This window comes from Rutilus rutilus, assembly GCF_951802725.1.
Source record: "Rutilus rutilus genome assembly, chromosome: 2".
In the NCBI taxonomy this organism is placed as follows: Eukaryota; Metazoa; Chordata; class Actinopteri; order Cypriniformes; family Leuciscidae; genus Rutilus; species Rutilus rutilus.
This window is the reverse complement of record NC_140210.1, coordinates 40,773,364-40,787,798: the sequence shown is the minus strand read 5'-3', so window position 1 is coordinate 40,787,798 and position 14,435 is coordinate 40,773,364. Positions and strand designations below refer to the sequence as shown.

At 36.7% G+C, this 14,435-nt stretch overlaps 2 protein-coding genes across 3 annotated transcripts in view; one reads left to right on the top strand and one right to left on the bottom strand.

The window, feature by feature from the left end:
- slkb (STE20-like kinase b) overlaps positions 1-3,236 on the bottom strand; it is a 33,234-nt gene extending 29,998 nt beyond the window's left edge. The window contains exon 1 of the mRNA XM_084401760.1: positions 2,431-3,236. Within this exon, the coding sequence (XP_084257886.1) occupies positions 2,431-2,580 (150 nt within the window). The 5' untranslated portion in view covers positions 2,581-3,236. The remainder of the gene's footprint in view (positions 1-2,430) is intronic.
- Positions 3,237-3,809: 573 nt separating this feature from the next.
- Positions 3,810-14,434, top strand: tsga10 (testis specific, 10). Of its 2 annotated transcripts, none has more exons than XM_084402955.1 (17): positions 3,810-3,842; positions 4,663-4,769; positions 4,854-5,009; positions 6,093-6,272; positions 6,474-6,551; positions 8,320-8,471; positions 8,618-8,733; positions 9,607-9,761; positions 9,874-9,929; positions 11,390-11,558; positions 11,640-11,750; positions 11,872-12,057; positions 12,467-12,634; positions 12,846-13,048; positions 13,137-13,241; positions 13,972-14,154; positions 14,250-14,434. In XM_084402955.1, the coding sequence occupies exons 2-17, from the start codon at positions 4,689-4,691 to the stop codon at positions 14,278-14,280; spliced, it is 2,130 nt and encodes a 709-aa protein (XP_084259081.1). In that variant the 5' UTR covers positions 3,810-3,842; positions 4,663-4,688; the 3' UTR covers positions 14,281-14,434. The 2 variants fall into 2 exon arrangements, with proteins under 2 accessions (XP_084259081.1, XP_084259082.1); XM_084402956.1 differs by having other exon boundaries at positions 14,265-14,432.
- The last annotated feature ends 1 nt before the right edge of the window (position 14,435 follows it).

The window sequence follows — 14,435 nt, the reverse complement described above, 5'->3', positions numbered from 1 at the left end:
GTCTAATGAACCATCTCATGCTATAACTTTCAACAAAGCAAGACTGGTTGGCAGACACTTAGGCTAACATGTTGTTAGTGATAAGAATTAAAAGTGATTTAAAAAAATTGGTTATTCTTTATTATACACCTTGTGATGTTAAACTACCTAAACTACTACTACTATGGTAAACTACTACAAATCAGACATGAATGTTTGAGGCGTGACATACATGAATACATGAGCAGACTACGAATGATTCAACACAATCTCTTTTAACAACCAGTAAACGGAGGTAAAAAGTATTAATTAGACCCATGCAGTCAGCGTGATCCAGTCCAGCATTCAACAGAAATCACATTCAGTGTCATTCATACTAATGAGTCTTTCTGCAGTGCAGAGCAATGAAGTTCACAGAACATTTACGGTATTCAGAATCCAGCGTGATTCAGAAGTGAAAAATTAACCAGGTCAAAGACTGCTGGTTTATTGCAGGACTTATCTGGAATAATAAAATCTGCAGTGGTTTTTATTGTATTTAAGCGTTCCAGTTGTATTTGACATGTTATAATTCAAACTTTTCATTTTTAAACCTTTAGCTTAGATTTAAATGAGGAAATAAAACCATTAGGTTACACTTTATTTGGTACAGTAACACTTTATTTTACAGTGTTACATGTAGTTACTGTAGTAATAACTATAAATTATGCATAAGTAACTAACCCCTATTCCTAACCCTAACCCTATTGTAAGCACATGTCATTCATTATTATTAAATGTACAATTACACTGTGACACGGACACCTTAAATTGTTACCCTTTATTTTAAGGTGACGTAGTTACATTATACTTTACATTGTAATATTAATTAACCACATGTACTTACTTTAGAGTTACGTTTAGGGTTAGTTACATGTAATTATGCATAATTTACTGTTATAACTATAGTAAGTACATGTAGTAATGTAACTACGTCACCGATTACCATTACCGATTAGCCTAAAAAAATAAAATACAATGTTAATTAAAACAACTACACAAAAAGAGTACTAAAAAGTTTTTAAGAGTACTAAAATGATTACAGCCACAGGAAACATGCTTGAAAACAGTCATTATTTTGTAATTCTGTTCAGTGCTCATAGAAGCTCCCAACAGAACACAAATCGACAAATGCCAATGTCCTGAAAACCCCAAACCCTCAATCCAACAGATCATTAGACCATTTACAAACCATCAAACTTGATGGAACCATGAGAAAGTTCTAATACCATTGTTTTGACTGTATAGACTAGAGGAAATGGCCTTAAACTTAATCTCCAAATCACCCTATCCCACTAACAAATTAAGCAACATTAAGCCTTTAGACAGAGCAAAGAAGAGGAATAATCAAGCAGACTGGACACTACAGGCTGAGGTCATGTGAAAGACAATGGCTGAATCCAAAATCACCCGCTATACCCTCAAAATAGGGCTTTATTTGATGGGACAGCCATTTGTAGTGGTGTCCGAAACCATAGTGGACATTATTGAGCGCACCCATTCAATCCCACATTGCATTGCAGCCGATGTACACTCAATAGTTGTCCGAATTGGCTCGCTCGTTTTCATTCACTCCTTCAAGTCAACCGTATTAATGGACTAACACAGGGAATAGTGATTGATGGTTTAGGGGGCGATTTTGGATTCAGCCAATGACAGGGGCTTGTGCTTGATGATGTCATGTGCGTGATGACCTTAAAGAGTTCAGAAACGTTTTGCATTTGCATATTAATTTTTGTACAAGATTGAACAGACAGATAGATAAACAAACAGATATTAGACAGATATATATATATATATATATATATATATATATATATATATATATATATATATATATATATATATATATACACACACATATACATATATACATACACATGTATGCAGACAGACAGATATTAGACACAGACAGGAATTAGACATACAGACAGATAGACAAACAAACAGATAGACAGAAATTAGACATACAGATAGATAGAGAGATATTAGACAGACAGACAGACAGACAGACAGACAGACAGACAGACAGATAGATAGATAGGACAGACAGATAGATATTAGACAGACAGACAGAAATTAGACATACAGATAGATAGACAAACAGATAGAGAGATATTAGACAGATAGATAGATAGATAGATAGATAGATAGATAGATAGATAGACAGACAGATAGATAGGACAGACAGATAGATATTAGACAGACAGACAGAAATTAGACATACAGATAGAGAGATATTAGACAGATAGATAGATAGATAGATAGATAGATAGATAGATAGATAGATAGATAGATAGATAGTACTTTTCTAATAAATAATGGAATCTATCTAAGGCAAACAATATCATATAATATATATAAACTTTTGCAGCAAGATAAGAGCAGACAATTTCAATGTGTTTATTTTACCTTGAACACCTTTCCAAAGGCTCCATCCCCCAGTTCTCCCACAATCTCCCATATTTCCTCCGGATTTGTGTCCCTGTGCACGTGCTCATATTGTTTTTTCTTCTTCTCTGCGCCCAATTTAAAGATTTTTCGGAAATTAAAGAAGGACATAGCTAGATCTCACGCGCGCTTCTCTCTGGTTGGTTGACAAAGAAGGATTTCTTTCAATTAATGTCTTAACAGGCGTAAAGCAATGCAATTGTTATTGCATTCCCATTGTTCAATCTCTTGTTTAATCAGGAAATAGTCTGAGTGTTGACATGTTTGTCTTTGCACGGGATAATTGAAGAGCTTGTTAAATATGTTCAACTAGAAGTCATAAAGGGATCATCATCATGTCACTGCAATAATGCTCAGACAAAGAAAAAATGAGTCTTGATTCTAGCTATTCTTGGAGGTCAATTGAATCATATTTTCAAAATAAAAATAAAACATTTAAATCTACGGTGTGCAATAGTGTGAAGGTGATCTTGAGTTGAAGAAATCCTCCGTCTAGCTCTTTAGTCATGAGGTTGTTGTTCTTCGGAGTTTCATGGATCTGATCCGTAAAAACATCTAGTTTTTTCTCTTTCTCTTTAAATAAAGTCTGTCAAGAGGCTGACAAAATGTTTATATATCCACTTCTATAGATCGTACATCCTCCGTTCCTTGTTTAAAAGCGAAACTGCTCCAAACGCATGATAAAAGGCACAATAGTTTTTGTTTGAAGAAACTATGCACCTCCTGCGTGTGCGTGCTCCGCGCGCCTCCTCTAATCTAGCGGATTTGTTGTCGCTGTGCGCGTTCACGAGGAGCGGCGCGTTCTTCGCTTGGTTCACGCGCTCTTCGCCTGCGCTTTACTGTCGCCTGCCGTCGTGGATGATGTAAACACTGATTTCTCAGGGTTAAATTACATGCTATAAGTCTGCAAATACATGATGTTACTTTAATGTTCACGTTATATGCCGAGTTTATAATTTTAAACACAATTAACAGAATGCAAAATACATATAAATATTTACAATGTATGTTTTTGTTCGTGAAGCATTTGCAACCTCATATTTATATTTTATATTTACAAGATTTTATTTATTTATTTGATTTTATATCTATTTCGCCTGGCTCCGCTTCATTGCTTCATCTCAACTTCAAAACTACTGTATTTGAACCGATTTGAACGTGAGCGTTCACAACTTGTAGTCAAGGCAACGGACGCAAACGGAGGCAGATCTAGTGTTCTGATTGGTTGTCGCCTCTCTGTTTGTCTTGACTGACAGTTTAATGCTGTGTCGTGATTGGTCAGTGTGACTGTTTATCCCTCGGGGTAAAGAGCTTTAGCGTGTTGAGATTTAATTTAACTCACCCGTTTTAATTTGCCAGAACCACTACAAGAGGTAACACGAGCTCACTTACACAACTAATACGTTGTCTTCTGCATTGTCTGTACTGAATGCAGAATCTATTTGCAGGTTTTATAGAGCGAGGTTTATATTTACTGTAACTTTTATCGTTACGTGTGAATGATTTGTGTGCCAGTATAACATTGGTGTCAGTGCAAAACATACCACTTTTAGTGCATGTTGTTGTTTGCAACTATTATCAGTCAATATTAAAATACTAAAATACACCATACTTATGTTTTATTGTTGCACGAGACGCATTTTCAGTGACGTGCAGCCGTAGTATCTCAGTTGCCATGCCAACGTCGTTGTGGTTTAATTTGATACATTTTGCTTGAGAAAACTTGCTTTTAGTAAGTCTGAATAAGATGATTTTGTATAAACAAGTCAATTTGGAGATGCTCTATTGAGATGTAATAGCTTTCAATCTCCATCGAAATGTGTGTGTTTCTTTGTGAAGTATTAATTAAATAAAATGTCTTCATACACAGCCAGGAACCAAACTTGAGCATAAACGAATGACTGGTAAAACATTACATTTACTGAAAATCATTTGTGATGCATAGGATTCTTCATGTATGCTATTTTTACTTTGGTTGTATTGGAATTTTAACGTTTATAGGTTGTAGTAACATTGTAGTCCCAGCAGGTGGCGTCAGAAAGTCAAAACTGAATCAGAGAGCCTGAAGTGAACTAAAAACAAGATGTTGAGATGTTGCTTTAGGCCAGCAATGAAAGACTAATGTTTTAAATGAATGGTCTCCAAATGCACATCTGAAATATGAATTCTTTGTTTCTCAATCTTCTGATCCAGCTAAGGAGGCCGAGGCACTGGGAAGGATGCTGAGGGCCCGTCGCTCCACCAGCCCCGTCAAAGGGGCATCTACCCATCGTAGTCCCACCAGACACTCACCTGTTAAAGTACTAATAATCCATCACTGCAGTAATATTAGTGATTAGTTTCTTTTAATGCTAAAAGAAACTCTCTCTCTCTCTCCTTTAAAGGGTGGCACGTATGATTCAGAGCTAATGAGGGTGTTGCGGGAAAGAGATGAACTGCAAAACATGTTGGAGAAAAACGAGCGGCATCTCTCAGAGATCCAGGCCAATATTAAAGTGCTCACAGCCGAACGGGACAAGACCAGAATGCACTATCAGCAGGTACACAACTCCAAACTTCCCAGAATTCTTGAATCAGGTTGATGTGCTCAAATTGGGCATGACACACACACACACACACACACATAGTATAAAACAACGAAAACCACATAGATGATTCTTAGTGGCTGATGTTTAACTTATTTAAACTATGTAACTATGTTTCTAACTTTAACTTATGTCACTGAGGTATAGACAGTAAACGATTTTAAATAATGTTATTATTTTTTCAGTATATTTATTATATATTTATTAGCATGTAGTCCTTCTTAGTATTATAATATTTTAATCATTTGTTTTGACTTCACTACAATGAAAATATACAGCAAAAACAATTATTTAATTTTATACTGATTAAAATATTTATACACACACACACACACACACACACACACACACACACACACATATATATATATATATATATATATATATATATATATATCATACAGTATAATAGTAGTATTACTTGACAGATAATATTTTGATAATTTGTTTTGGCTTGACTACAGTGACAATATACAGTAAATGTATATATATATATATATTTTTTTTAAATAAATTATATTTTATATTGATTTAGCAAAACATTTTTAGCACATGCATCAAATTTTTTACAGTGTATATATATATATATATGCCAGATAATATTATGATAATTTGGTTTGGCTTTACTACAATAACAATATACTGTACAAACAATTCTTTAATTTTATATTATTTATAATATTAAATGATTAAAACAATATTAATTTAATATTTTAGAGCAATATTTTTAGCACATGCATCAAATTTAGTTTGATTAAATTATAATAAAAAATATATAATATATAATATAAATACACTTTATATGTATAGTTGTAATATTGGGGATATTATTTGCCAGGTATACAGTAGCCTATATTTTAACAATTTGCTTTGACTTCACTACAGTGACAATCTACAATAAAAAAATAAATATATTTTTGGAAACAACAAATATTTTCACTCATAATGTTCTTTCTAACACAGAAAGAAAGCACTCCCCAATTATATATCCAGTATCTCATGACCCCACTAAACAATGTGCCCTAACTCCCCCTGCAGGCTCAAGAGGAGATAGCAGCTCTACGGCGGGAGGTGATGAAGTCAAAGGCAGCGCGAGGGCCCAAGAGCAGCGTGACCCCTCAGAGCATCCTGAAGCGAGTGGAGGCCGAACGGGACGAGGCCACAACGGTCCTCAACCGCATGACCACGGAGAGAGACAGCCTGAGAGAGAGACTCAAGGTATGATCTCCAGCCTGCATCACATTCATGTGCATCCTCCTAATGAAGATGTTATTTAGGAGCACTAAAGGAAAATCACTTACGCACTAGAGTACAGTAATAAATTGAGTCATCTCACTGGGGATAATACCAGGAGAGAGGTGTGCTTTTTTTAGCCTGCTGAGTGTATGTGTGTTCCCTTTGAACTGCACGTGTCCTCAGATCTCTCAGGAGACAGCCATCAGCGAGAGAGCTCACCTGGAGCAGAGGGTGGAGGACCTGCAGGCTGCTGTACTCACAGTAAGAGCTCTGTGTTAATTCAACATAATGTACTTACTATAGTTCAGAGGAAAGCAAAATCACCTATCAGATCTCAATTGTTTCTTTCAGACAGCAATAAGATTAAATGGAGTCCTATTTAAGCCTAGTGAGATCTGTTTTTGAACTGAACTCAGATTTGAACTCAACATTTGCATCACATTTGATCAAAACCAAACTATATGTCTGAACTGCTATCCACATTGTTTATTCTTTCTGTTATGACACTTAAAATAAGATTCCATTTGTTAATATTAGATAACTACATTACTTGGCACGAACTAACAATGACAGATGCTTCTAATCTTAGTTAATGTTAAGTTTTACATTTATTAATACGTACTTAAAGGGATACTCCACCTTTTTTGGAAATAGGCTCATTTTACAACTCCCCCAGAGTTAAACAGTTGAGTTTTACCGTTTTCGAATCCATTCAGCCGAACTCCGGGTCTGGCGGTACCACTTTTAGTATAGCTTAGCATAGATCATTGAATCGGACAAGACCATTAGCATCTCTCTCAAAAAAATGACCAAAGAGTTTTGATATTTTTCCTATTTAAAACTTGACTCTGATAATAGGTCTAATAGGTTAGACAAACTTAGTCCCGGTTCACGTTGGAAGTTACTGAGCTGGGGACTATTTTCAGGCACTGCGTCATATCATTACGCCTGCTGGACTCATGGTACGGCAGCAAAGTTTCTTGATTATTACGCAGGAATGAGAGTATAGTTCCTAGCCATATCAACCTAGAAAATCGCAACTTTTCATTTTCCGTCGGTCTTAGTACACGATGTAACTACAGAAGAGTCAAGTTTTGAATAGGAAAAATATCGAAACTCTTTGGTCATTTTTTTGAGAGAGATGCTAATGGTCCTGTCCGATTCAATGATCTATGCTAAGCTATGCTAAAAGTGGTACTGCCAGACCCGGAGATCGGTTGAATGGATTCGAAAACGGTAAAACTCAACTCTTTAACTCTGGGGGAGTTGTAAAATGAGCCTATTTCCAAAAAAAGCGGAGTATCCCATTAAAATCAAAAGTTGTATCTGTTGTTATTGGAAACACTTTACAATAAGGTTTCATTGGGTGACGTTAATAATGCATTAACTAACAATGAACAATACATTTGTTACAATGTTAACGTTAGTTATTAATAATACAACTATTAATTGTTAGGTCTTGTTAGCTCAAGTCTATTAAATAATATTAACAGATACAACTTTTGATTTTACTAAAGTATTAGTAAATTAGTATTAACATTAACTAAGGTTCATACATTCTTTAGAAGTGGTTTCATTGTTAGTTCATGTTAACTAATGCAGTTAGCTGTTAACAGTTACATGAACTAACAATGAAAACACTATTTTTTTATTAACTTTTATTAACGTTAACTAAGATAAATTCTGTAACAAATGTATTCACTTTTTAGTTAATGTTAACTAATTGGACCTAATTGTAAACTTGTATGTCAACAATTGTCTTATTTGTTTCTGTGTTTATTTCTTTATTTCTAAGACATTTCATGTGTAATATTGAGTCAAAATGGATACTTGAATTGAAACTTACGTGCATTATGAAAGCTCTAAGCGATATAATTTTCCTCTGGGCTATACTATAGTATAACATATTGTACTATACAGCACAATGCTATACTGTTTCACTATACTATACTATACTATAGTATAAAGTGTAGTTATTGTCATAGACAGTTATTGTTAAGGACTGGTGTCATTGTTCTGTGTGTCCCAGCTGGAGCAGGAGCGGGGGGAACAGAGAAGCAGGCAAGCTCAGATGAGGGAGACCATGATGGGTCTGGAGGAGGAAGTTCACACGCTTGGGCGAAAACTCAGTGCCAGTGAGGACGAACTCAGCCACTTCAGAAATGAGTGCAGCAGCCTCAGGTACAATAAAAAAACAACTAGCGTAGATGTGTCCTTAGAAAGTAGACTTAAAGCCGGTTTTGTTAGTTTAGTACTTTGAACATTAATTCATTTGTGTGTGTGTGTGTGTGTGTGTGTGTGTGTGTGTGTGTGTGTGTGTGTACCAGACTGGAAAATACTCAGGTGGAAAGTTCTCTGAGTGAGAATCAGCGGAGACTGACCAGCAGGATTGGAGATCTACAAAACGCTCAGGAGAGAAATCAAATACTGGATGAGAAGAACAGTGAGAAAACCAGACAATACATTTAATCTGTGCTTTTATTAAACAGTTGCGTTTATTTATCAGTATAGTAGATAGATAGATAGATAGATAGATAGATAGATAGATAGATAGATAGATAGATAGATAGATAGATAGATAGATAGATAGATAGATAGATAGATCAAATGCCAAAGTTGTGGGAAGAATATTTATATACTACTGTTCAAAAGTTTGGGGGTCAATAATTAAATAATTAAATAAATTAATACTTTTATTCAGCAAGGTTGGAAAAGTGACAGCAAAAAACATTTGTAATGTTGCAAAATCTTTCTGTAAAAAAAAAAAAAAAAAAGCTGTTAGTTTGAACTTTCTATTCGTCAAAGAATCCGGGAGGAAATATTATTACCGGTTTTACAAAAATGTTAATCATCAAAACTTTTTATTTATTTATTTTTACATTGATACAGTTATAAGAAATGTTTCTTGAGCTGATAATCATGAGCTGATCTTGCTTTGATAATCATCATATTAGAATGATTTCTGAAGGATCATGTGACACTGAAGACTGGAGTAATGATGCTGAAAATTCAGCTTTGCATCACAGGAATAAATTACATTTTATAATATATTCACATAGAAAACAGTTATTTTAAGTTGTAATACTATTTCACAATATTACAGTTTTTACTGTATTTGTAATGAAATAAATGCAGTCTTGGTGAGACTCTTTCAAAAACATTAGGAAATCTTACTGACTCCACACTTTTTAATGGTGGTGTATCATGTTTTTGGATGGATTTTTTGAATTAATCAGTTTGATACTTGCAGTAATGTCCATGTTTAAAGAGTGTATGTGTGTCACTGCGTCATTCTTCCTTTTCCTGTGTGTTTCAGACTCTCTCCTGAGGCAGGTGACCGCTCTGCGAGAGGAAGTGAACACACTGAGAGGTACAATCTCAGAGCTGGACCAGCACAGAGACACACTGCAGGAACAGCTGGAGAACAAATCGGATCTGCTCAGCACAGCAAATGACCAGCTAGATGACAAGGTACCATCCTACTTACACATACAGTAATTAAACTCACATATTTTTGGTTGGTTTTAGGTTGCTTGCTTTCCAGTTAGTTAGTACGTTTGTTGATATCGTTATTTATTTGCAGGAGAAAACCATTAGGAGTTTGAAGCTGAGAACCGAGGATCTTGAGACAGCTCTAATGTAAGTTCTGTTCATTTTCACAGATTAGCAGACAGTCATGTGTATTGATTTTGAGACCATAATGATTAAAATGATGCCAAAGGTCTGTATAACATAAGCTTGCTTACTGTATTATTTTCTTTTAATTTCACAGTGTGTTATGTTCACCATCCAGGTATAAGCTTAATGCTAATGTATCATAATTAGACTACAGTCTATAGCCATAGCTGTTCTTGACTGTGGCGCATGCTTATTATTACGCAGCTCTCTGGAATACTTGATTCTGATTGGTCAGTTTCAACATTGAGTGGTTACTGATGCTAAATAAATATTTGACATGCCATTGTCCATGGCAACATACCAATGCTACTTTAATATCATGCAAAGCTTCACCCTGTCAGGGTTTATTTTGCGATAATGACCAGTGGCTGTACATTATCCCTTACATAGTCACCTGGGTACAAAATGTATCATTTCCTAGAATGTTTTTGTGTAGTTTCTCCTTTATATACAGTACATTCAAATGTTTCGGGTGGGTAAAATTAACTTTTTTTTAAAATAAGTCTCTTATACTCACCAAGGCTTTGTTTATTTGATGAAAAACACAGTAAAACAGTAATATTGTGAAATGTTATTACAATAAAAAAAACGTTTTCCATTTTAATATATTTTAAAATGTAATGTGATTCAAAGCTGAATTTTCAGCATCATTACTCCAGCAGTGTCACATGATCATATCTCCTTTCTTTTTATTATCAATGTTGAAAACCATTGTGCTGCTTAATATTTAAAATAGAAATATTTTATAAAATTATAAATGTCTTAAATGCAATTTAATGCATCTTTGCTCATTAATTCCTTTCAAAAGGAAAAAAAAAAATCTTACTGACCCCAAACTTTTGAACCGTAGTGTTGTTTCCTCTGTGGATATTTGGGTATATGAGTGTATGCGTATGTGATATAATATGTGAATATTAGTATAGGAAAAGATGTATGATTATGATGATATGTGTGACCCTGGATCACAAAACCAGTCTCAAGTCGCATGGGTATATTTGTGGCAATAGCCAACAATACATTGTATGGGTCAAAATGATATATTTTTCTTTTATGCCAAAAATCATAAGGATATTAAAGTAAAGATCATGTTCCATGAAGATATTTTGCACATTTCCTACCGTAAATATATAAAACATTTATTTCTGTGAGTGAATGCAGCACAATCGCGAACATAAATGGACAAATTTAAAGGAGATTTTCTTAATGTTTCGATTTTTTTGCACCCTCAGATTCCAGATCTTCAAATAGTTGTATCTCGACCAAATATTGTCATATCCTAACAAACCATACATCAATGGAAAGCTTATGTATAAATTTCAATTTAAAAAAATTGACCCATGTGACTGGTTTTGTGGTCCAGGGTCACATATATGAATGACTATGGAAAAATGAGGATAATGATGTGACTTCCTGTCCCGCAGATCTCTGAAGGAGACCGTAACTGGCAGAGAAAGAGAGCTGGATGTTCTGAGGAGGAAGTTGTCAGACTCTGAAAAAGAAATGGGTGCAGTGATGAAAGTCAAACATGCCACGCTGCAAGAGAACGATCAGCTGAAGGATGACCTTGACAAAGCACATCTGGAAAATCAGGTACCAAACTTTTACTCAAGGGCATTCCAATAAATGAGGTAACAAGACGTCCAACTTTCTTTCTTTCTTTCTTTCTTTCAGACTCTACAGCTCAAGCTGGATGAAGCTAATGAGGAATTAGACGACTTGCAGAGAAAAGTACAAGATCACGTTTCTGACATTTCACGCACTGAAGATCTTTTGTCTGCTAAGGTAAAGTCCCTCAAACTAAAAAGCTAAATGCATGTTCTATGGCTAAAGGTGAATTTGAGTATTGTGTTGTCATTGGCATAGTTATAATCTGTTTTGTTCGTTCTTGTTTTCTGCCCTTAAGGAGCGCGAGTGCAGGGAACTGCAAGAGTCTCGAAGGAAAGCGTCTCTTCAGCTGGAAAGCTGGGAGGCACAGGCCCGGCATGCTGAAACCACTGTCATCGAACTCCGTCTTGAGCTTCACAACTCTAACTTAGAGATACTTCGACTCAAAGAAAGAGCAGATAGCCTGGAGAGCAGCTTGCAACAGGTCACTTGGTCATCATGATGTTGGTGGTTAAAAGGATAATCCACCCAAAAATGAATTAACATCCCTTTAATATGCAGGAGATTCTCAACACAACCTACATGCACACTACAAGACTGAAGCTTTTTGAAGTCTCAGATCATCGCAAACCCACAGCCAGAGGTGTAAAGTCCAGTCCTGCCATATATTTATTCCAGCCTTTTCACTAATATCTCCTGGCTGAAAAACTGTGCTAATTAGCAAATCCAGGTGATTGAAACTAAATACTGAGGAGGACTTTTACTTTCTGAACCTGGACTTTACACCTCTGCCCACAGCATGTGTCTGTCGCTAATGCTCTTCAGTCCGCTAGTGTGCACGTGGCTTTAGTCACCTCAATCTCTCATAAATTGTGATTTGTTGCCGTGTCCAGGCACTGAGTGCAGAGCGGAGCTGTAATAGTCAGCTGTCTCAGCTGAACCGAAAGATGATTCACATGGAGGAAGATCTGCGTCAGACCCAGACTGAGCGCACTCAGATGCAGACTGACCTGGAAAAAACACGAGAGCTCTGCGTCAAATTGGATGCAGGCAAAGAGAATGTGAGTGCTCAGATTGGTTTATGTTAGTCTGCCTGTAAAACAATACTACCTGCTTGATGTCAGGCCAACAACTGTTAAAGTTACGTTTCCCCTTGAGCTTGGTTCGGCGTTGCACGATTACAAATTTACAAAATCGCCTTTGGGAAACAGAACTGGGACAAACTGAAATTGAAGTGAGATGTAAATCATGTAAATGTTCTCATCCACGCAGGTGCAGCGTGAGCTGGAGTCAAGCCGTTCTGAGGCGGAGCTGTTACAGAAGCAGCTGACCGGCGAACGTCTGTCTGTTCAGACTTTGGAGAGCCTGCTGGTGTCCTCGCGTGAAATGGGGTTACAGAGGCAGCTCACCTTTCAGGAAAGACAGACAGATATACAAATTCTCAAGGACAAACTCAGCATGGCTGACAGCAAAGTGTGAGTGCACGTACGACATTTCATGGAGCACAGCAGCTGTTTCTTGTCTTTCTCACTGTCTTCATGTCCACTTTTTTGCTGTCTCTAGGAGTTCTCAGAGTAGGGAAATGGCTCAGCTGAGGACACGATCCGCTCAGCTGGAGGCAGATCTCGAGATGACGAAGAGACACCTGTCTACTGAGCGCTTTGAAAGGTGAGACGCACACCTAACGGGGACCTATCGTATCCCTTTTACAAAGTCTTGATCATGCTTGAATGTTAAAAAAAACAGATTATCTTTCACCGTGTGCGCTCAGTCTGGGCCTGACGCAGATCTTCCTCCATGTGAATCATCTTTCGGTTCAGTTGAGACAGCTATTTGACATTGTTGCAGCACCTCTCTTCTCAGTCTGTCAGTAACGCTCAGTTTAGTTCCTGTCTCTATGAAGCTCCTCCTTCTGAAAAGCATAATGTGCTCTGATTGGGCGGCTGGATCAGTGTGTTGTGATTGGTCAACCATTTTGAGCATGTTTGTGAAATGTCACGCCCCTTACCATAGCTACGAGTTTCAACACACTATGCTACTCAACCAGGCCTCGCCACCTTTTTTGCGTATGCCTTTGGCGGGAATTATTTAAATGAGGAATACTGTGACATGTATGTTCTCGGAAGACTACAATCAAGGCGTTTCAGGGAGTTCAGAAACGCCCTTTGAAGCGACTTTGTGCTTTGTAACTTTGCAGACCTGCACACAGCAAACATTACACACTAAAGCATAATAGGACCTCTTTAAAGGGATTGTAAAAATGCTTTCATTATTTACTCATCCTCATGTTTTTCCAGTTCCAGTTTTGAATATATTTATTTCTTTGTGGTTTGAACAATGAAGACTAAGGATTTGAATGTCCACTCTATGTTTGTCTCTCTCTCTCTCTTTCAATCAGGGAGCGGGCAATACAGGAGCTGCGCAGGCAGGGTCTCTCAGCTGTTTCTCCCGTCCTCTCCTCCACTATGCGCTCCTCATCCACTTCCCGCCATCGGTCTCTGAGTCCTCAAAGATCATGGTCTCCAGAACGCTCTCATCACAGCACACCTGACCCACTGCTTATGTCCCACTACCCTGACAGGTGCGCTCCAGTGGCAGATTTGTCATTCTAGGTTTAAGCAAATGAACAACTGGTTGTTATATTCAGGTAATTATGATATGTTTACGCTTTAACAGGAATCTGACTTTCAGGGATCTTTATGACTGAGAAGATCTGAATCCTCCAATCATCCATGTTTTGGCTGGCATCACTAACGTCATCTACTTATGTCTTGGATTCTCTCTGAAGACAATCAACAGACTCTGATCTTATAAGATTTACTGTGATGTCATGTTTTTAATAAATCAGACTTTTCTTACTGT

Excerpts from the sequence above, each read along its gene's own strand:
- tsga10 (XM_084402955.1), top strand. The coding sequence starts at position 4,689 with ATGCTGAGGGCCCGTCGCTCCACCAGCCCCGTCAAAGGGGCATCTACC. Across the intron at positions 4,770-4,853 it reads CCAGACACTCACCTGTTAAA|GGTGGCACGTATGATTCAGA; the intron begins GTACTAATAATC and ends TCTCCTTTAAAG. Across the intron at positions 8,734-9,606 it reads AATACTGGATGAGAAGAACA|ACTCTCTCCTGAGGCAGGTG; the intron begins GTGAGAAAACCA and ends TGTGTGTTTCAG.